Source organism: Abramis brama, assembly GCF_963993115.1.
Source record: "Abramis brama genome assembly, chromosome: 19".
NCBI lineage: Eukaryota > Metazoa > Chordata > Actinopteri > Cypriniformes > Leuciscidae > Abramis > Abramis brama.
Window position 1 is genome coordinate 22,352,011 of NC_139981.1, and position 24,958 is coordinate 22,376,968.

Sequence of the window (24,958 nt, forward strand, 5' to 3'; positions counted from 1 at the left end):
CTAGTTGTCAATCATTCTGGTGATATGTTTACGTAAGGCCGTCGTACGTGCTCATCCCTAGGTAGTTTTCGCTTTCTGCGCATGCGCACTTTCAGGTGTATATGTGTGGTGAGCTACGGTTTCAGCCATTCATTGAAGCTCGCCGTTCTCACCGGGTTTTTTCAAAATGTCTGAGGGTCGCAAGAGAAAAAGTGTCTACGAATTGTATGACAAGAAGAGAAAGGCCTCTGAAGAAAGAAACAAGACCAGAGTGTTTTTGGGAGAATATTTCACACGCTGGTGTGCGCTAAAAGCACAGGTTGGGCTTCCCACTGATGCCTCAGTTGCAAAGTTTCTACTCGACAGGTAAAGTTTGGCATGCTATTTGGAGAAATCCATTTAAAATCACTGCTAGTAAAAGTTAATGTAAGCTATGATTAGCGATGTCTGACATAGTGGAAAAAGTGCAAATCTTCTTTTGGAAAGTAGCAGGCTTGTATGAGCCATGCCGACAGCAACTTGTAAACAGAGCGTGCACGAGGAGAACTAGGCTTGTGCATGCTCTCTCGTGCCCACGTTTAATAGGCGTTCCCTCTCGGGAGCAGGTAGAGTGTTGCGCATGTGCATTTTTTCAAAACGTGGAAAGGGCGGTTCTTTTCTAAAATTCGTGAAAATCCTCCACTATACCTTTAATATGAAATAATGTTATTTTATTTTCTAAATACTGTATGCACTAAACAATGATGTACATTAAAAAAAACGAAAAAACACCTGATTTATTTTTAATCTAATTCCCTGAAATTCCCCGCTTCTGATTTGCAGACACACTGAGGGGGCGGGGCATTACGTAAACAACGACAAACGAAACGGCCAATCATTTTGCAAGAATGCGGGTATTTTGCATATGTCTCAGAATGCTTGTCACAACAGTAGTAAACCTTCTTAAAATTTATGTTTTTATTATTTTTTTATGTGCTCAGGATTTCTCATAAACAGCTCTGCGATATAACCAACTTGTTGTTTAACTTACAGCTCTTATCCTTAAAGGAGAAGTTCACTTTTAAAAAAACTTTTGCTGATAATTTACTCACCCCCATGTCATCCAAGATGTCCATGTCTTTCTTTCTTCAGTCGAAAAGAAATTAAGGTTTTTGATGAAAACATTCCAGGATTTTTTCACATATTATGGATTCCATTGGGACCCAAACGGTTCAAGGTCCAAATGACAGTTTCAGTGCGGCTTCAAAGGGCTTTAAACGATACCAGACGATGAATAAGGGTCTTATCTAGCGAAACGATCGGTCATTTCAAAAATAAATAAAAAAGGTTAAGTTTTATAAGCACAAATGTTCGCCTTGCTCTGTTCTGTGATGCGCGTTCGTGACGTCACGTAATACGCAATTACGTTGAAAAGGTCACGCTTGAAAAATTGAAGAAAATGTTCTTTTTGGCTTTTTAATATTAAAACACCCAGGATGCGCACACGAAATGGGCATTTTAAACGATAAACTGACACAAATACATTTGAAAATGTGTATATGGTCCTCCTTCCGCACATTTGTAAATACATCAAACTTGACCTTTTCAACGTAATTGCGTATTACGTGACGTCACGAACGCGCATCACAGAACAGAGCAAGGCGAACATTTGTGCTTATAAAACTTAAACTTTTTTATTTATTTTTGAAATGACCGATCGTTTCGCTAGATAAGACCCTTATTCATCGTCTGGTATCGCTTAAAGCCCTTTGAAGCTGCACTGAAACTGTCATTTGGACCTTGAACCGTTTGGGTCCCAATGGAATCCATAATATGTGAAAAAATCCTGGAATGTTTTCATCAAAAACCTTAATTTCTTTTCGACTGAAGAAAGAAAGACATGGACATCTTGGATGACATGGGGGTGAGTAAATTATCAGCAAAAGTTTTTTTAAAAGTGAACTTCTCCTTTAACTTTGTCTACCGTCATGCTCATTGATAGCCAGTATCCGAACTATAAATTTAGGTCTTCCTCATGTTTATATTGTGTTGTCTATGCAGTACAAATACTATAATTGAAGTGACAGATTATGAGCATTTCCAATTTTTGTGTTTTATGCACTTACATTTCTAAATGTTTTCAATGATTTAAAATATCTTTATCAACTGTCATAAAACAGAAATACTGCTAAAGGCATGAAATTAGGAGGGATCAACTGATCATCTGATCGTTTGATTGATTTAAGCCAAATACTGTACACAAATTAATAATCGATAAATCGATTTTCCGATTAATCGTTTTTTAAAATGTGGTCGATTCAAAATCGATTCTCAAATGCCACAAATTGATTTTTTTCCAGATTTATTTATCTATTACCCAAAAGCCAGTATTAGTTTTCCTCCACTGTTCATAGGCTTGCAAACTCCACTTTATAGCTAATGCTGTGAGATTTTATGTTTGTTTTATCTTAATCATAAAATAACCTCAACTAGTGCTGCACGATTAATCATATCGCAATCGCGATGTCAAGCCTACGCAATTATATGACGCAAAATGCTGTGATTTTATAAACAAATTTGGGCTGTTAACGCAATTAACGCAGCATTTTTTACATCCTTTGGCTAGTTACATGATCCCGCTCTTATTCATGCAAATGTTTTTAAACCATTCATGCGCAACAAGACAAAAAAGAGCTCGCTGCCTGTGAATGTCCTGACTGTGACTACACAGAAAGACTCGCCCTGATATCGAGCGTGCGCACAAGACAGCCCAGAATACAGTTCTCTTTTGCGCTTGAACGAACAATAACACACACAATTATGCCAAAATGTCTTTTTGTCGAGTATCTTCATAACATAAGAGCAGTCTTATGATAAACGTGAAGAGTTGTGACTCGTGAGAGAATGAGGCGCGTGTGAGATCCGCGTCTCTGTCAGCAGCGGCTGGTCTTAAAGGGACAGTACACAGTAGCCACTAATTATATCTGTCGCTAAAGTTAATCAAAGAACAAAGGGAACAGAGAAAAACACTCACTGCTCTTGACTAATGAACTTTTGTAACTTTAATAAGGATTAGTCTATATATACTTTATAATTAATGCATCACAGACAATTTGATAACTTTATTCAATTTCTGTATATGTCCTACCTGTTAGACAGGAAGGGCACAGGTAAATATGATATGCAAGTTTTTTTAATGGGTTTATGTGAGGATTGTTAACCTGTTTGATCTAGGCATGCGATTGTTCTGACTTGTCCAATTTTCAGCATCAATTTTTTATCTTGCATCAAAATCCTGTCTATTCATGTATGCATTTGAAATATAGAGTTGGGTTCTGTTTTAATGTACCCAAGTGTACCTAAAATAAAAAAGTTTAATGTACAAGTTTGTAGCTCTTAATTTCTTTTTATTAATTAACCACTTGTAAACTTATGTTCACTGTTCTTTTTTAAAATAAATATAGGATTCGTATTAAATCTATGTTCATTGAGTGGAATCCAAATCAAATTTAGAATCGAAATCGAAAATCGAATCGAGAATCGAAATCGAATCGAATTGAGAGCTATAGCGAATCGAAATCGAATTGTAACATCTGAATCGATACCCAGCCCTAGTTCAAATGCAATAAACACCTTTCATACAGACATTACAGACCTCTGATGAGCTAGCAGTACATACGCGTAGGTCTGTGTCTTTATACAGAGCTACAACACACCTTTTCTTACTCTTTTACTGATAGGCCTATATGTAGCCTATTTAAGATCTATATCTATGTTTAAATTTCATCTTAACATGTTTATAAGGCCAGCAAGTAATTGTAATTTTTGTATACGGGTGGTCTCAGTTGTTCCTATATTTATTCGTAATTTTGAATACATTTTAGAACGAAAGTTATTACTGAATAATGATTTGTTCATAAAAAAGTGTGTGTACAGTGGATGAGACCCAATGTCCTGGAGATATGCATGCTCATTCATAGAAGGTTTCCTATTGTTATGAATGAAAGGGGATGAGTTCTTTTTATGGGCATAATGGAGTGAGAGTTAATTAGGAAATGGAGTGAGAGTTATCTCTTTCCACAATCCTTTTGGTCGTAAATTGATTTTTTGCCATGGTGACCAGAGGCCTGGCTCTGCCTGAATGTTGGTTGCAGTTCAGGGGTAGTTCACAGAACTCTAACACAGTTTATTGGGGGAAGGGGTTTGCTGGATTATTCTTTAAATATAATGAATAATTATGTGTCTGGTTCACATGCAACAAAACTGAGCATCAGAATAAAGAATTTAAGCTAATTTAAGTGACTTTGAAGTTTGCAGGTGGCATGGTGTCTTGGTGTTGGTCTGAGTATTTCAGAAACTGATGATCTACTGGGGATTTTCATGCACAACCATCTCTAGGGTTTACAGAGAATGGTCTGAAAAAGAGAACTTTGTGACACGTTGCATTATCCTGTTGGAATTAGCCATCAGAAGATGGGTACACTGTGGTCTTGAAGGGATGGACATGGTCAGCAATAATACTCAGATAGGCTGTGATGTTTAAACGATGCTCAATTCACCCTTCGCCGGGAGTTTGATTGACAGACGATTTAACCAATCATAACGCAGAATCCGCCGTTTTGTCCGACAAAGCAGATGAGTTAGTAGATTAACGTTGGTGGACTTGAACTTGAAAAATTGTGTGTTCATCTGATGTTCATTCATGTTTATTTGATGCTGTAAATTAACTGCTAGAAAGAGATGATTGGTTCATAAGCCGCTTGAACTGAGGCACTACAGCAATCTGTCACGACACATTAAAGAGCCACAAAACGGTATTTATTGTTTAAATGTCTTTAAAAAATGTAAAAATTTGAAATTTGTTTCATATCAAAAGTAACCTGCTCTGTCTTGTCTTTCGACTTGTCGTCAGTGTCCTCTTTAGCTCCGCGGTGTACTTTTCACTGCGTGAGAACATGATGTGTGGAGTGATGAAGCAGCATGGCTTGTCGGACGTAGCAACAGTAACTAAAGGGGGCGGGTCTTTGCGAACGGTCAATTGGGCCCAAAATGCTCAAAATTGGGCTCAAAAATCACCCACATCATACACCAACAGCATGAACCGTTGATGTAAGGCAGGATGGATCCATGCTTTCATGTTGTTTATGCCAAATTCTGACCCTAACATCTGAATGTTGCAGCAGAAATCGAGACTCATCAGACCAGGCAACGTTTTTCCAATCTTCTTTTGTCCAATTTTGGTGAGCCTGTGCGTCTTGTTGCCTCAGTTTCCTGTTCTTATAGCTGACAGTCGTGGCACTTGGTGTGTCTTCTGCTGCTGTAGCCCATCTGCTTCATGGTTCGACGTGCTGTTCGTTTTTCGCCCACAGAACTGCCACTCACTGGATATTTTCTCTTTTTCCGATCAGTCTTTGGTTATGCATGAAAATCCCATTAGATCAGCAGTTTCTAAAATGCTCAGACCAGCTTGTCTGCATGGCACCAACAACCATGTCAAAGTGACAATTAAATCCCCTTTCTACCCCATTCTGATGCTCAGTTTGAACTTTAGCGAATCATCTTGACCGTGTCTACATGCCTAAATGCATTGAGCTGCTCTCATGTGATTGGCTGATTAGATATTTGCATTAACAAGCAGTTGAACAGGTGTACATAAAGTGCGTATGTATATAAATTAAATACACTACTTCTGATTCAGTGTTCGTATTAATAGTTCTAAATAACATAATGTCATCTTTCAAATGTCTGCAGGAAAGAAAACAAGGTTGTAATGTTGTGGATAACCAACTGATCTTTCTGTCCAGTTCACTTATTGATTTGTCCTTTTCAGATGACCGCAAGAAAGTACTTCACAAAATCAATCAAGACAGATAAGGTTAATTACAGAAAGCAAAGCACTCCCAAGACACATCACTCCATGACTATGTAAAGAGGTGCAGTTATTGATGAGTACCGTTTCAATGACACAGAACCAAATACCAATTTAACTGAAACACATTTGGTACATTGGTGTTAAAATACTCTCAATGAGCAATAACAAAAGTGTTGACTGTTGAAGTAGGGTTACCTTATAGAGGGCAGAGGCAGATGCAGAGGCCACTACAAATGTTATGCCAATAACAGAGTGACTGTGGAAGCCATCAGCGTAGGTCAGCATCACTATTCCAGCGATGGCCAGAATGGCAGCAACAATCTTGTAAAAGAACAAAATAAAGGTCACAGGCATCGCAATGTGTTACATCAAAAAGACTGTCTGTAGTCTACATGTATTATTATATATATATATATATATATATATATATATATATATATATATATATATATATATATATACACACACACACACACACACACACTTGTGTTTACAAGTTTGTAAGTGAAAAATGTTTCCAGAGCGTAGCTGAATTGAGTGCAGTACAGAAACATTATGAGGGTGTCAGAAAGATTGATGACTCCCACCAAAAGACCTTCCTGAACAGCTTTCTGAACAGCTTTTTGTTCTGGTTCAACTATCTCTGTTCTGTTGCCCTTATTTAAAGGATCGTGGTTTTGCATTCTCATGGATGTTGCTATATTCATATCACCATCATCTTATCAGGAGAAACAAAGAAAAACACCTCATGAAACCTGCCAAGAACATGTCCAGGGCATATTTCACCATAAAATTCCAAACAAGAAACAAGAATTAGATTCAACACAAAGACAATTAAGACTATTTTAGGACAAAACATTTTTTTTTTTTTTTACTTAGTTGTTTAACTTAACAAGGAATATTGTTTCTTTTTCCAAATCTTCACTCACGTCTCACCCATTTTCCCAGGAGATTCTAAATGATTTTCCCCCCTTTTATTCACTTTTAATTACTACATTCGCATCCTTTACTCTGAAAAGATTGTGGGTCGTTTCTACTGTGAGAGCAGCACATCACATATCTGAACTGGATCACAAACCAAACACAATTACTAACGTGAGCTCATGGTCTCTCTATCATCTAATGTCCTCTAGATGGGAACTTAACTAGTACTGCGCCAGGGACGTCCAAAAACCCTGACTCACCAAAATATGCCCAGCACTGCGGTGCTTGTGTGTGTGTATGTGTGTGTGTGTGTAAGAGAGAGAGAGAGAGAGCAACAGGAACACAGAGAGACAAAGAAAATGTTAAACAGCACTTTGGTTTCTTTGATCTGAGAAAAAAAAAGAGGACAAGAAGAAAGGAGCGCAAAGGAAGAAGACAGTAAAAGGTGATTGTGAAAGCAAAAGTATTGTACTATGATGGAATTGCTGACTCATGGGATTAGACAGCAGAAGGGACTAGAATATGATTCCACAATCAAAGGTTGCCGTGACATCTATATATATTTGTCTGTCCGTCTATCTATTAAACTCTTAGCAACACTTGCGATCAAGCATCAAGAAAATTGCATGTCAAATCGATATCTAAAATTTCTTCCATCTATCAAACTATCCGTCCACCCACTCACCCTGACGCCCATGAAGCGATCCCGCAGCACGATCCAGGACAGGAGAAAGACGAAGGCTTTGTTACAGCAGAAGAGGGCAGATACATCGGTGCTGTTGATCTTTCTCAGAGCCTGAAGGTACAGGTAGTTTGTCAGAATCCACAGCAGGCCGAAAGGGGCCACTTTAGTGAAGAACACCTTCGCTGTTAGTCCGTCGTCCCCGAAGAACCGACAGCACTCTCTGAAATATCACATACGCAAACATAAAACATGAATTTACAACCCTTTCGAAACCTCTCTCCGTCACACAAAACACCCAACAGATAGTTAGACCAACTGAAAACAAACTTTTAAAGTTTTGTGACGTGATCTGATGAACATACACACAGAGCTACCATATATATTTGGCCATTACGCTTAGAGTTGTCCTCAGTTCACTTCCATGTTAGATAATGGACTCTAAATTACAACTGAGAGTAAATTGCTGAGCCCTTCCCTGCTGAAAAGTCCAGCATAAACCAGTATGGATTCCAGTGTGGTTAGTGCTGGAATAGTGCTGGTCTAACTGGTGGACTAGCATAGTCATGCTGTTCTTAAGCAAAACGGAGCTGGTGAAGCTGGTTCAGTGCAGTCAGGAGCATGACATATTGTTGAAAACAGTGATAGCATGCACTTTCAACAACTGCTGAAAGATAATTAATTCAACCAAAGTCAATGACCAAGGGCCCAACTAAAGGGAACACTAATCACCATAACAGTTGACTTCAACAACCTTTGTACTATATGAAAAAAATAAAGCCAAAACTGTACTTTTGTTCATTTGAACAGTAAATTTGTAATAAGTGAATATGGTAATGCTGTTTTTGGAGTTGTTTAATTATCCTCTGTGAGTCAGTTGTGGTTGTATTTCTGCTCATCTCTTCTCTTTTTTCTGTTCTTGTTCCTCTTATCTTCGGTGATTCTGCTTGTTAACTGCAGGTATCGTCACTAATGCTCAATCAGCACTTGTAGAGAGAATCTACTTTATTTCACTAACTGCAACATTGCTTCAGATTGGGGCTATATGAAAACTGAGCAGTGTTTGTTTAACACTGGGGATTTTACTGTGTAAACATGTAACCAGCAACATTTTTCATTTCTTAAATAATTAATTACAATTAATTGTCTTGGTCTTTAACTACGATCACACACTAAGAAATGTGATATGTAACATACACAAGTTTTGTTGTGGTCTTTCTGGGATCATACCAGCAATCAAAAGACAACGTAGCACACCAGCATCCCATGCTGGTCCCAGCGTGTAAAAGATAATTTATGCTTGTCATGCATTGCTGTCCTTATGTGACATATAGTATGAGAGTAACTGTAGCGCTTCCATGTACAATCAGGCAAATTGAGAAGTCCACCTCTCCATCAGGAAATTGGACTAAACCATTTCATTCAGGAAAGGTCATGCAGGTCATTCATTCAACTTCATTCACATCTCTTTTCAGTAATTTCAGTGATTAAAGTGTCTATTAGTTTAGTTTATGTAAACATCATGTGTAGTATTGAGATTTGTCTTGGTTTAAGATTCATTAATTTGGTTTGGTCTATATGTGATTCTTGTTTTATGCAAAGCAAAGCATGTCTTTGGCTTTTGTCACTGGATTTTGGATATATTTAATTGTTTCTCAAGGGAAGTAACTATTTGCATATTTTTATGTCGGACATGGACATGTTTTTAATGGGGGAAATAAAAATAATCTCTTCATTTAAGAGTCTTTGAAATGTATAAAATTGTGAGAAGTTGTTTTGCATTTAAAGATGTTTTTAATTAATTAACTGCTCAATCTGGCTGTATGGCATTCAATATTTGTTAAATGGAATTTATTGTGTAATGGTGTTGGGAATATTGCCTTTTCACCTATGCACATGTCTCCGTCCTTTTTAATTACATTGAGGACTGCAATGGAATTGTGTTTGTTTATCCTCAAGTTTTTTTATTTTATTGTATGGTAAGAATGTCTTGTATGTTCTAGAAAAACTTCTTCTTTGTCTCTATTACATTTACAGGCTTCAGCAACTGTCATCTACCTCTGATTTTAGTGGAAAGTTATGGGATAGAGTTATGGCTTATTTAATAGCACTGTTATTCTGAAACAAAAACAAAAAAGGATGTTGATCCATAACTGTGCATGAATATGGTCCATTTTTATGGTCCAGTTTTTGTAAAGTGTATCCCAAGTCATGGCTGGTTGACATCACTTTTTAAGGTCAACATATTAAATGACCCACAGAAATAGAAAAAAACATGAATTTAGCAATCTTCATTTTCTATTCTCTAAGATTTTAAACAGGTATCTGGGCTAGATGTCAAAAACCAGAAGCTTCTACTACTTCTAAACATTAGGCTTTGGATAAATGAAGTTGGCTATACTGCATCTTTCAAGTAATGCATTACTATAAATAAAGGCACTTTATATTAACCAAAAAATGTCTTTCTGCCTTTCCCCTTCCATTTTTACAAAGCCTTTGTACTTCACTGCTGGCTCTTGAGTCTTCAAATCCTGCACTGCAGTGCTGCTAATATTGTTTTGCCCTGTATGACAAATTGATTTGGCTTTTCCTCATTTAACACAAAAGCATTTGTTAAAATTATTAAATAAAAGAAGCATTTCACCAGCATCTACAGTATATTTCACTTTCCAAACACTCTTCCTAGACAGAGCGGAAGATACTTTCCTTTAATGACTCGGTTTAAATAAGCAATGAGTCTGCTTAGTATTCAGCACATGCAAGATCAAAAGACAAACCTGGAGAAGACAACCCGTCTGTGAATTACGGCACAGAATTTCCTAAGTGTCCCCCTCAACAGAGATTAGGGTCACAAAAAGGGATTTCACTAAACAGATTCTCCAGGCAAACGCAAAACCCTGCTCTGCTATTCGCTCAGCTGCAGAAACTGCAGTAGTAAGCTGCACGCATTTTCCCCCGAAAAGGCAATCCCAGAATGCATTACTGGATAAACACAATCTCACGGGTCCAGATTTTTACCTGAACCTCTGTTTTGGTGTCTGTCTTTCAGGGCTCTTGCACAGGTGGCCAACGTAATACAGAGGAAAGAAGAGGCAGTTCCATGTGGTGGCGAACCATGTGAGAGTGAAGGGTGCGTCGTACTGCCTGAAGGTCAGCTTGGCCAGCTGGGTGGAGCCTGCCCATGACGAGCACACGCACATCACCATGGCAACGCCCCATATTGCTTTTCGCACCTGGACGGCCGTCACTCGCACGCAGCAGCGTAATCTCTGCTTCCCCGTCCCTGACTCCGCCCCTGCTCCGCCCACCATCGCCTGTCCATCGGCGGTGCCCATGACGGTCTCCCTCGGACGCTCTTCCCCTGCAAGCAAACAAAATGACATCAGCTGCTGTCCATTTATTTTCATTTTTTTTATTATGGTTTTGTGCAAACAGACAATCAAATCACTGTAAAAATACTCCCCTCCCATATATGAACTGCAGGGTTGCAGTATTACTTCAATCTATGCAGTGAAATGTGACGTTTTCAGTGATGCAGAACAAATACAAATGAGGTAATCTGGATGCAGTTTTTCAGCTGCACTTGCTATTTTTGTAAATATCCCATTTACCACAGAATCATACAAAAAGAGATTTCTCCAAATTTTTGGCTCTCATGATGTGTTTTTCATTTGGTTCATCTTATGAAAATGCATTAATCATATTCAGAGAATAAATAAATTGCAAGTTTTCCTTTCAGGACTCTTCAAAAGATGGAAAGACTAATTTTTTTTATCTTTATATATATATATATATATATATATATATATATAAATATATATTTGCATATTTGCATAATATTACATATTTTTTAAATAAAAAATTCTCAAATTCCAAAAACAGTTTCTATTTAAATTAGTGCTGGGCAACGATTATTCGTGATTAATCGCATCCAACATAAAAGTTTGTGTTTACATAATATATGTGTGTGTACTCTGTGTAATTATTTTGTATATATAAATACACACATATGCATGTATACATTTAAGAAATATTTGCATGTAGGCCTATATACTGTATAACATATTTATACATAATTTATATTATGTATAAATATAAATATTCTATATATAAATAACAAATACATATACATGCATGTGTGTGTATTTCTATATACAAAATAATTATACACCGTACACAAACATATATCATGTAAACACAAACTTTTATTTTGGATGTGATGAATCGCGATTAATCATTGCCCAGCACTAATTTAAATATATTTTAAAATGTAATTTATTCCTATGTGTTATGTTTAGTTTATCAGTATTTTAGTTTTGGTTTTTCTTGTTTGACCTGCCTGTAATTTCCTTGTCTGTTTCCATGGTTTTTCATTGATTGATTAGTAGAACACCTGTTGCTTGTTTCTTTGATTTGGTTTTGTTCTAGGTGTGTTCCGATTTACAGGGTCCCTACGCAGTGTTCACTGCTCCCTACTCCCTGAGCATGGGATATCCGTTGAAGTGGACTTCGCTGACAATAATCGCTCATTTGGAACGCCCTGCAACGTCATCAAAGAAAGGCAATGATGGGGTCATACAGATTATGATATAACATGAATATTGTCATTTACTGTACATTCAAATTTAAAATACATACACAAAACACACATTATGTTGGTCTTTTTTAATAAATATAATCAAATCTTATATGTTAAAGGCACACTATGCAGTTTCCGTTTTTCTCAAACAGCGACCCCTAGAGTACTTGTATTTAACGTTACTGTTGTAAATACCACTCACGCAGAGCCGTCTCTGCACTCTTCCGACCGCGCTTTCTTCGTTTTCATCGCCGACTCTGCCACAATACACGTCTGAAATGCGTGCTAGTGTCTTCCATAGAGGCTGCTTCATATGTTGTTGATGTATGTGACGTTGTGCCGTAAAGCAAGTCGTGACTCTCGCGAGATTTGGCGGGGCGCCACTCTCAAACTTGCATTGCTGGTTTTGATGATTCGCCCTACTACGAGTTTGTTTACCATCGAAATGATTTCGAAGCTGTTATATTAAGGTGCAAATTTTGCATAGTGTGCCTTTAATTATAAAATTGTATGACTATTGCAGCTATCTATTGACTATTATTAACAGATTTGAAGCTGTGCTTTAACTATCATGCCATATGAAAATAAAATCTGATTTGGTTAACCATGTGCATATGTGTTCCTAATCTATGGTCTTAATAATTGAATTGTAGTGGTCTCATCTTGTGCGCTTTCTTTCCCACATAATAAACACTCCTGAGGTAAATGAAGTCAAATAAAAAATGACAGAGCCTCAGCTGCGTCTTGCCACTTTTACTTTGTCATACCTATTCATACAATAGAATATGCAAATGTAAAATTCATCACCATAGCCATTCATAAATACTCTAGTTTGTATAATAATAACAACATTTATGAATACTCAAACCGCATAGGTAAACTAAAGAGAGTTTAAAAACACTTTTAACGGCTCTGCTCCATCTTTAGTTCTGACTGGCGATGTGGTTCTCATTGACAGTTGGGTGATTTTTCTTCTCCACTTCCTGTGAAGTTATGTATCGATATTCCCTTATTCCCTATGCCGTTCGCAGTGCCCTTCGAAATGAACATGTTCGCTCCCTTCGGATTGGAATCTCACTTAAGATGGTGAAACAATTCACAGTCCACAATGGAATGCACCTTCTGTTTAGTTGGTTTTTCTGTTCTTGTTTTTTGGAAGCCCAGTGTGCTGAGAACTTTTATTTCATGTTAAATTTTATGTGAATAAACCATAAATGTTGCAAATAGATCCTGCTTTGATATCATCTCTGCATTAGCGCACTGTTAGAAATTCCGAACCACAAAAATGGATCTAGTGGCAGGTCATAGCAGTTTTTGTGGAAACCGTGGTAAAAAAATGTCAGCATTCTTTGATGAATAAAAAGTTTGAAAGAACAGCATTAATTCGAAATCTTTTGCAACTTGTAAATGTCTTTAATGCACTATTGATCAATTTGATGCATCCTTGCTGAATCAAAGTATTCTTTCTGACACCATTTTTGTCAAGCATTTCAGTATTACATGGGTTTTCAGACGTTTTAAAAATCCCTGAAATTACATGAAAGATGTCTAATCCATAGACTTCCAAAAAATGTCTCTCGCCAAATAAATGAAACATCACATTCTCACCAGCGTTCCCTGAAATATCGAAGAAGCAATCAAAAGCACAGCTTACTGTGCTTAAAGTGCCAAGGGGAAATGCTTGAAAACCAAGAATACTTTATAAAACAGGAACTCTGAATGGAATCTGTCTGAAGCCTCTCAAGAACTGCAGTGCTATTGTTCAGATCAGATAAGCGCATCTCAAGCCCACCATCAATTCATAAACGCTCTTAATGGCTCTTAATAGCCCTTCATCTATTCACGCGCAGAATAAACGAGTGGAGTAATCACTCTTCCTGCTTCTGGTGGAGGATTCAATCTGTTTATCCATAAAGAGAAAAAGGTGCATCCTCAGTGCTGAAGCATCTGATTACTCTATGAAACACAATAACATACTTAAGGTAATGATAGATGATTTTTCATTTGCAAGGCTATTCACAAGAAAGTAAACACTCAAATACATTGTTCAGAATAGCATACTAACAAACATACTAACTAGATTCCAGTACGTGCAGTATACAACAAGCATACTGCACCAAATACTGTATCTCATGTTAATGTTTTTGAAAGAACACTCAAGGCCCCGTTTAAAGCTGGTCTTGATGCGTTTTGGGCGATCGGATCACAAGTAGACAACCTCTTTAAGCTTAAAACGTTTCAGACCCGTTTATTTAGCATCATCCACTTGATACCGGATTGACGGAAACAAATGAAGTCTTCTTAATACCAGGTGAAAACAGGACTATATGCACACCAAAGCTACATTTATTTGATCAAAAGCAGTCATCACTCCAGTCTTCAGTGTTACATGATCCATCTAATTATGCTGATTTGCTGCTTAAGAATTTCTTTTTCTTTTATTATCAATGTTGAAAACGGTTATGCTGCTCAATATTTTTGGAAACTGATACATTACATAATATCTAAAATAAATCTATTGGTCTCTTAACAGCAGATAATACTACTTTTCTAGAATTTTTCAGAAACATGGCATAGCTGAAAGCCTCCATTTCAAATGAAAGACACTGAGAGCTTGATCATCATATGTTGGCCTAATATCACAAAATACCCTGAACCCTAATCTTTATAGCAAGTGATTTAAAGTGAATTTTAATAGGAATTTTTACACGCACAAGCTTTACTTTTAGAGAAGCTGCATGTCCCAAACTCTCAGAGACTCTTTAAAGCAGCTTAATTATTTGCTGCAGGTATTATGTAAGATTTTCTGTTTCTGCCGATAACTCTGAATCCATGATTAAACCTTTAGAGTTCACCAGTCCACCCGAACACACTCTTTAACCTTCATGTATCTGCATCCTTTGGGATGTGCCTAGAGAAGCTTTCAACATCCAAACCACAACACAACAGCATGTTCATCCATATATCTGTTCTCTGTTAACAGAAGCTAGAGTTTCCAAACAGAAAGAATCAAATAACTCCTAGTCAAACAACACCACCCACAGTGTATGTGTAAACTGAAACTATAGTGTACACTAATCTATATTTACACACGCTAGCAATGGAAGCTGTTGTCATATCATACACCACAGCAAATGAACAATCTGTTTTATTTCCAAAGAATTTATTTCCTGAATTTTTATTTAAATTCAACCTTACATTTGACTAAACAAAAGCAATACTTTTAAAATTAGAATAGCAAATATGACTTTTTTTGCATGCGTTTGAGACCATTTTAATTGCAGTCTGGAATCAGAGATCATAAAAAAAACAAAAAACAGTGATCTCATACCTTTCATAAGCAGCGCTATTTGTCAAGAGTTGCTGCAGGGCACTTCAGCAGCAGTATTACACTGAGAATAAGTGTGTTCACCTGCACGTCGAGTGCAGATTTGCTTGTCTTTGAAAACAGCAACAACAGGCCACATTCACTGACATCTGAAAGGATGAAGAACAGCCAAATAAACTCAACCAGGAAGAGGAATTTTAAATGGCAAAATCATATAAGAAAAAAAATGCAAATATTAGTAAGTGCACTGAATCTTTGGGAAACCCATTTTTCATGTCAGATATTTCAAAGGACTCAACCTCAAAGCTCTTTTAAATGACCCATGAAATGTAAAGTGTTCATGGATGTGTGAAGCTACCCTTGAATACAAAGCCTAGCAGTCACTGCACTCTCCCAACACTGCTGCTGTGTCTGTTTTCAAACCGACGCACCACTTCCCAGTCCCCTCACAATGACCTGCCACTACCACTGAGTATTTAACATGTGGGTAATTATCTAAAAGCAGAAAAAAAAGTGTTGTTACCATGGAGACTGATGATGCGATACAAATCTCTGAAGACACATGCTAATATATATAGTACTCAGCATGCAAGCTCAGCAGAAATCTTAAAGAAATTTGCACTGTGGAAGAAAAGAGTAAATAAATAAATGTAAAATAATATATAGGCTATATATATATGAAGAGTTCAGATGCAAAAGACTCTAAGTGCCATCTGAAATTTTCTTCTAGAATGATCATTTTTATCAAGCTCGGTTATTTAAGTTCAGTAATTCACTTAAATGGCAATTAATAGGTAATTTTCATTGCCATTTAAGTGAAATTAATTAACTTAAATATACAAGCTTCATAAAAATGATCATTCTAGAAGAAAATTTCAGATGGCACTTAAGAGGCTTTTGCATCTGAACTCTTCATATATATATATATACGTATACTATTTATGAGAGAATAAATTATTATTTTATTATTATGAGAGAATAAAATAAATAAATTATATCCTATTTAAAATAATAATAATAATTCCATTAACTCTACCCTGTACCATCAAAACAATATGCATGTGGAAAAAATAAGCATGTGATTCGGCTGCTATAAGGAGATGTTAATGAGACTATTTTATCATATTATCATCAATTAATGCAGTTTCTGCAAGGATATTCTGTGTAATTAACCGTGAGAGAAAGTCCTTGACTCTTGACTTCAGAAGGACGTCTTTAGCAGAACTGATGGAGTCTAAATCAGAATGTCACTTACTGCTAATGACTTGACTTTCTTTTTTTGACCTTCATAGCAATTTAAAATGATTTAAAAAGGTTCTCATGGAAGCCTTATGATGTCATTTCTAAAGGATTAAGTGAAGTTAATGGCAATTTCTATTTCCATTTTTCACCATTAGACTGAGATCAAGGAGGTAATGGGAGGAAAGTGAAGAATTTAAGATAAAAAAGTGTGAAAAATAGAGGGAATGTTCCAAGAATCTTACATTATTACATTAGACTAATGAGATAATTATGACAACAAAAGTATTACACTTATTTTATTTCATTTAAAGGGGTGGTTGATTATGATTTCACTTTTCTAACTTAGTGTGTAACGTTGCTGTTTGAGCATAAACAACATCTGCAAAGTTACAATGCTCAAAGTTCAAAGCAAAGGGAGATATTCGCTTTTAAAGTTAAGGACTACAACAAACGGCTGGTAGGGACTACACGACATTCCTCCAGGGTTAGTGAAATCACCAACCCTAAAATTTACATAAATCCCCGGATAAAATTTACATAAGCCCCCTGAACACTATTTATAGATTATCGAGATAGAATATGCTAATCAATGACCAGAAGATAATTACAAATAAGCTACACAAATTCATCAACTAACCATTCAGAAACATCCTGTTGCATTCTACATGTTGTCACTTCTTCTTGAGTCTCTCCATCATTGACATCATCTCTGTTGACATCATCTGACTCCGGTTTGAACATAAAAGGCTACATTTTTTTGAAATTTTCAGTGCATGTCTGTGTGAGGTAAAATGACACAAGCTGTTGAAGCTCCGCCCTCTGTGCCGGGAGCAGCAGCTCATTTGCATTTAAAGGAACAGACACAAAACGGTGCGTTTTTGCTCACCCTCAAAAAGTGACAACTTTAACATGCTATATAAACATATCCGTGGGGTATTTTGAACTAAAACTTAACATACACACTCTGGGGATATCAAAGACACATTTTACATCTTGTGAAAATGGCATTATACCACCCCTTTAAATTAAATTTAGTAGTATAAATTGTCAGTACAAATAAGTATTATAAATTTTGTAGTATAAATGTAACATAAATTGATTATAAAAAAACCCTGCCTTTAAATGCTGGTCTTTCACAAAGAGACTCATCATGTATGGGGGAAGTTGGCATCAAAAACTTTGAAAATGCCATCATTACTATATTTTGAAGATTACAATAGTGTTTTTCGGTCATTGTTGTAAAATAATCCCATACAGGGTGATCAAGACTCCAATTCTCCTTTTTTTATGCATGAACACTTCTGAAGGGTTCTATTTCAATTTCTATTTTCAAAGGGTTTTATTTCATGGCTTCAAGTAACAGTTCTTCTTTTTGACAGGGAAGATTAAAATCGGTCTGCGCCAGAGGCTTGATGGTGAATCAGGCGAGTGAGTGTTTCTCACAAAAAGCATTACAAAATGAATCGACGTGTCAAGAGGAGCACAGACAAAGTGCATCGGCAATGAGGGCGGCGGTCAGGGCTCTCAGTCACAAAATGACATAAAAGTACAGCCTCAAAGACGTGACAGATTTGAATCAGAGCCTCTGTGACCCAGACTCAGCAAATACTGTGCTTAAAAAAAAAGGAAAAAATAAAAAGTGTCAGGGAATGACATTTGGTAGGTGCTGGTGTAATGAGCACACAATCTGAACCCAAAAGCAATGGAAAAATATTAAGATTTAATGAGTCATCTTTCATCCTACTTCCTGCGTTAGCCAAAATATGTCTACAGCCCACAATGGCGAGTCTTAAAAATGCTGGATGAAAAATAATGGTAACTGCAACCATCTTGAGGAAGTCATAAAGTCAGATGATTGCTTAGTGTGACTGCCACGAAATATGAGCCTTTTGTAAAAGAACAGATGCTCATGATTATCCTTATGATTCCCTATTCTAGGATAATAATGTGCCAATGCATGCTCATACATTCATGCATCATTTTGAAGTGACATATGCCTTATAACTGACTCTAAGACCGGGTACCAGACGCGAGTGGCACAACGCGACGAGACAAAAGACAATTGAACCCACTGTGTAATCACTAATACTGTCTACACGGGATGCAGTGCGACCTGACATAACAAATCCCTGACAGTAAACTGGTGTTCCGTTCTATTTTTGACGTTGAACTTGATTTTTAACCTTCGTGTCTGGCTACTTCTACATTAATTTGGATACAACTGAAAATGGTGTTTGCTCTCTAAACGCTCTCTGTCCATACCAGCGTTTTCAAGCATTTTCCAAAAGTTTCTCGTCCATGCTGAAACGCCGGAAAATTATTAAATCATCTTACTGTAAATGCAAAAAAACGTAATAAAAGCTCACTGACATGATACAAAAGATCACCAGACATAATAAAGTTATTACGCTGTTCTTCAGTTCTGGCATGATTATTTTATTTTGCAAAATATCTCACCAATTACTTGTGTGACCTGGTCCCACTCTATCGTCATTCCATGTATAACGTAATAACATAATAATCATCTAAAACATAATTGCTCTCATGTTTTGCCGCAGGGCAGCAATTGTGAGTAAATTTTTGTCATCTTTGCAATAATGTACCTGTAATAGGAAGGTTGTAAAAAGTAACAATTATCTTTAGCTTTACAAATAATATAGCCTAGCACATATACTGGTACAAACATGTGTACATTAAACACAATTTAACTCTCAGCACTTATCAGTACAATGTGCCTAAGGCTACGTTTACACGACAACGATGCACTAAAAATGGAAACGTTTTTTCCTTTGTGTTTTTCACATATAGACAACATTATCACAATGATCCCGTTCACACGGATCCAGTAAAAAGATGAAAAACACTGTATTACACATGCCAGGCCAGTAGTTGGCAATGTCACTTTGTAAAGAAACACGTTTTTGTAGTTTACACTGAGATGATAACGGCATAGTTTTCAAAAACGTGCACTTATTTTGCATGTTTTAAGGCCCCCAAAACACAGTTGTCGTGTAAATGAACGACCAAAACGCATAAAAAGTTTTCAGTTTTAAATTGAAAATGGTTTCGTATAAACAGCCCCTAAAACTGCATCATCGCGTTCAAACACAGTTTCTCATTCCACACTACAATGTGAAAACAGCATTTTCAAATCTATCCACATAGGGAGAGTGTCTTCAAAAAACTATGTTTAGCAGGACAAAAACACTGTCTCAATGTGGACAGAACGCCAAAACGTAGAGAAAAAAGATGTGTTTTAAATGTATCCAGTTTGGACGTAGCTTAAATTGTGCACACACACCTAGAACCCTTTTCTTGCCCTATTTTGAACGCACCTGTGAGCTTTACGTAGTCTTTCGTAGCTTTCCTCCTTTCAGTGTTTGTCTCTGCAGTGCAGATCTCTCTTGCTGATAACTGCCAGTTCTTTGTAGAGCCAACTCTGCACAGAGCTCAACCAGCATGAAAGAGCACAGCCTTCTCTCTCACACACGCAATACGGAGCAGGTCCATGCTATTTTGTAATGGCATCATGAGCGTGTCTGGGACATCAGTGAGTGCATGACTTCAAACAGTCAGAGATGAAATATGTTCGTGTTGCCATCTGGGTAACAGTGGTACAGCTCTGCAGTGCAGCATCCCATGGATTCGGGAACAGCACGGCTTTTAGTGGATTTCTCTACATGTCCTTGAAGGAATATAGCCTACCATGTTGAATGCAAGTTAAAGAATTAGAGGCATGTTGCCTATTATCACAGAAAACAATTGATTAATTTTTCATTGATTCATTGATTTTATGTTCAACTCGAAAATGTTCAGCAGGATTTTTAATGGGTTTCTTTTGCTTGTCTGAAATGATGAATGTTGAAATGATGGTTCCTCTGATTGAAAAAGAGACATTTGTTTAGCTATTTTGACCAAAAATACATATACTACCAATTAATTTTTTTTTTTTTCGAGAAATTAATACTTTTATTGAGCCAAAAGTGAGAGTAGAGACATTTCGAAATTTACAAAAGATTTCTATGTTAAGTAAATGCTGTTCCCTTTCGAGGGAACATCTGCATCTCGTTCCCTTCTCAGCGAACTGGGTTATGTACAGTACATAACCCAGAGACGTTCTTTTGTATCCTGAAAAATTGTATCACGGTTTACACAAAAATATTAAGCAGCACGACTGCTTTCAACATTGATAATGATAAGAATTTTGGCAACACTTCACTTAAGCTTTCAGGTATAATGCATTATAAATGTATTCATAATGTAATATATGATGCATTAAATTTTTTCATAAAGTTGTTTCAGGTTGTTTAATGAATAGATCAGTATAATAATGTATTGGGCTGCGTTTCCCGAAACCTTCTTAAAGGGTAACTCTCGCCAAAATGCAGCCTAGGGTCTTTTTGTTAATCTACCCGAGGCAAACTTTTGTTTAAGCATAATTAGAATGGAAACGCCACTTTTAAGTTTGACCGTATTTTCGTTTTCGGTCAAATTGCCTTTTGAATGGTAGTGCATGTGGCACTTCTATGATAGGATCAAAAATCACTATTTTTAAAACACTAAGGAGGCTAGACACAACATGAAACTTTGCTCGAAGTATCACCAGGGGCTCTACACATGAACTCGAGCATTGACTACATTGTTTGTGTACAAAGAGTTTACTAAAAGAGGTCAGAGAGAAAATTAAAGCACCATGGTACAATAATACTACGCATGTTCTAAAGAGAGAAACCCGTAATTTAGAGCGTAAATGGAAACAAACTAATTTAGAGGTCTTTAGAATCGCGTGGAAAGACAGTATGTCACGTTATAAAAAGGCCCTAAAAGCGGCCAGGGCTGAGCACCTCCGCAAACTAATAGAAAATAACCAAAACAATCCTAGGTTTTTATTTAACACCGTGGCTAGACTAACAAATAAACAGACGTCACCCGAACAAAATATCCCGTTACAGTTTAGTAGTAATGATTTCATTAACTTCTTCACTGAGAAAATAGAAAACATCAGAACCACAATTGTAAACGTTCAATCCTCAATCGCGCCTTATAATTCAGCCTCAATTATCCCCCCGCAAGAACAATTACAGTGCTTTACAACTATAGAACAAAAAGAGTTAAATAAACTTATCACTTCATCTAAAACAACAACATGTTTATTAGATCCTATACCAACTAAACTACTGAAAGAAGTGTTACCTGTAGTGAAAGAGCCTCTCCTCAATATTATTAACTCGTCTTTATCTTTAGGTCATGTTCCAAGAACATTTAAACTGGCAGTTATAAAACCTCTCATTAAGAAACCGCAATTAGATCATAATAATCTAGCAAATTATAGACCCATTTCAAATCTTCCATTTATGTCTAAAATACTAGAAAAAGTTGTGTCCGCTCAACTGGGCTCTTTCTTGCAAGAAAATGATATCTATGAAAAGTTTCAGTCAGGATTCAGGCCGCATCATAGCACTGAAACTGCGCTCGTTAAAATCACAAATGATTTACTCTTAGCTTCTGACCAAGGCTGTATCTCAATACTAGTTTTACTTGATCTAAGTGCTGCGTTCGATACTATAGATCACACAATACTCTTAGATCGACTACAAAATTATACTGGTGTTCAAGGACAAGCATTAAGCTGGTTTAGATCATACTTATCTGACCAAAACTTGATGGAGTTTTTTTCGGTTCCTTGCCACTGTTGCCTTCGGCTTGCTCAGTTGGGGATATTTTGGGGATATTTAATTTTATTTTATCAATCAATAAATTCCACTAGAAACAAACCTTGTTGTATTATTTTATTTTAATTTAATACTGTGAAGCTGCTTTGATACAATCTGTATTGTGAAAAGCGCTATACAAATATACTTGATTTGATTTGATTTGATTTAAAAAGAAAGATTTTGAACAACTCACTGTTGCTGTGTCCGCCGGCGATCTCCGAATGCAACGTAACAGGGAGGGGAGTAAAGATGGAAAGCTCCTAAAGCTTAGTTCCATATAAATTCATGGATAATTTGTTGTTTTGTCGTTAGTGAAAATCAATACTGACCTTGTATTTGAAAAAGGATGCTCATATAAGAAGCAATACTAAAATTCAGAGTCAGTTCATTCACATTCGGAGATCGACTATTTTTGACTGTCAAAATGCCGGCGGACACAGCTACAGTGAGTTGTTCAAAATCTTTCTTTTTAGGAAACTCTGTGTACACAAACAATGTTCTCAATACTCGAGTTCATGTGTAGAGCCCCTGGTGATACTTCGAGCACAGTTTCATGTTGTGTCGAGCCTCCTTAGTGTTTTAAAAATAGTGATTTTTGATGCTATCATAGAAATGCCCCAAGCACTCCCATTCAAAAGGCAATTTGACCAAAAACGAAAATACGGTCAAACTTAAAACTGGCGTTTCCATTCCAATTATGCTTTTAAATGGAAGTTTGCCTTGGGTAGATTAACAAAAAGAGCCTAGGTTGCATTTTGGCGAGAGTTACCCTTTAACTCTACGTCGTTCTTAAGTTACACCTTAAGCTGTACCTTATCGTTAATACGTGTTTCCCGAAACGTTCTTAGTTAAGTACACCTTCTGTAAGTCATACGTTCGGAAGGTTGGTCTGGACCACTCTTAGCTTTACCTTATCACTGTTGCAGGTCTATAGGAATATAATTCTGAAGTTTTAATACACCCAGACAGTGTTCAATTAGGCTAATTCAAGTGTTTTCATGCAAAGAATAAAATTGTCATTACACTGATTGTTGTTAGATTTTTAATTATATATATATATTTATATATATATATATATATATATATATATATATATATATTATATTATTAATTTTAATTAAAGAGCACTTTTAAAGGACAGTGAAAGCATAGGCCACTGTCAGTTAAGTCCTAGGCCTATTTGGACGCCAATTGTTTCTCATGGGCTCGTACGGTATTTTAAACATTTACCGGGGTAAGCCGGTGATTTTAGTGCCGTCCAAATCCATAATATCAGTGTTTTTTCTCACCCAACCCGCGTAAAAATCCCTGGCCAAATTAGTACCTACTGTTTTTTGACAAACAGGTCGTGTGGTAATTTAATTGCCGTCTGAATCCAAATCTCTGAGTTTACAAGAGATTCAAAATTCACTGTTTAAATCCTTTTTGATCACTGCTGAGCACCGTACGTAAAATGTACACTTTTATTACTGAAATGCTGGAAAGTATTTACAAGAACAATATTTCATCACAGCTCCACCTCAGCGAACAAAAATGGGAAAGAGAAAAAAAGCACATAAAAATTTGAAATGGTTATTATGGCAGCAATATATGATACAATTTAAAAATACGTAGGCTAGGCTATTATAGTTTGGATTATGGTTTATAATATCCCATGAGTCCTAATAAATGCAATTTCAACTATTTCTGAAGTGCTTCTTTTATAAAGAACACCGCTTTGTCACATAATGCAGTGAAGCAGCCCCTGGACGAGATAATAATTGATTCTCGAGCCATCGATATCAACCAATTCAGCAGCATCGCCACGGACAGCGCCGGGTAACGTCACACGTAAGAACGTATATCTTAAGCAGCTTCCTAAGGTATGGTTCGGGGAACACGCCTAGAAATGGTATACCTTTAGTTAAGTTATACCTTAAGAGTCTTCGTAGCGTGCTAAGAGACAACATTATCGGGAAACGCAGCCCTGGTTACAATTATTCATAAAATGCATTATAAGGTGCATTACAAGCCATAAATAATGCAATTAAAATACTTGTAATAATGCATCATATATAAAAGCTTTAAGTAATGTGTTACCAGATTTTTTTTTTCTTGAGCACCAAATAAATGATTTCTGTAAGGATCATGTGACACTGAAGACTGGAGTAATGATGCTGTATATTGCCAACACAGGAATAAATTAAATTTTTAAATATATTATTAAAATAGAAAAAAGTTATTTTAAAATGTAATAATATTTCACAATATCACTGTTTTGCTGTATTTTTGATCAAATAAATGCATCCCGGGTGAGCATACTACTTTTAAAAACATTTATTATATTTATAATATACTTCATGTTAATCAACAGTATGTCACAGATGCTTAATTTGCATTTTACCTAAAATATATCTTTAGTTTTTAAATAATTTTTTGATCATTAATCTCTTTATTATACAACAAAATGTGCGTGCTAAATTAGTAGCTTGGTGAAAGTCTCTGCATTCCAGTCATCCAGAACTGCTAAGAATGGCAGATGTTGTGCTGTAGCATGATAAAGACTCTCATAAATTACTAATCATTTTGCTGACACCACCCATATGTTTTCAAACTCGTTGCTTATGGTCCGCAGTGGTGCTGTTCCAGGTTTATAAAGTAAGAAGACAATCTCTTCCTA

The 24,958-nt window shown here is 36.5% G+C and overlaps 1 protein-coding gene across 5 annotated transcripts in view; it reads right to left on the minus strand.

The window, feature by feature from the left end:
• slc35f3b (solute carrier family 35 member F3b) overlaps positions 1–24,958 on the minus strand; it is a 78,293-nt gene that overhangs the window by 4,687 nt on the left and 48,648 nt on the right. For 2 of the 5 annotated variants that reach the window (XM_084092816.1, XM_084092817.1), the window contains 3 exons: positions 10,455–10,797; positions 7,440–7,659; positions 6,026–6,151 (listed from right to left, as the gene is read on the minus strand). In XM_084092816.1, the coding sequence (XP_083948942.1) occupies positions 6,026–6,151; positions 7,440–7,659; positions 10,455–10,797 (689 nt within the window). Of the gene's footprint in view, positions 1–6,025; positions 6,152–7,439; positions 7,660–10,454; positions 10,798–15,346; positions 15,493–19,920; positions 20,116–24,958 lie in introns of those variants that run through there. The other 3 variants (XM_084092819.1, XM_084092818.1, XM_084092820.1) reach the window with 3 other exon arrangements.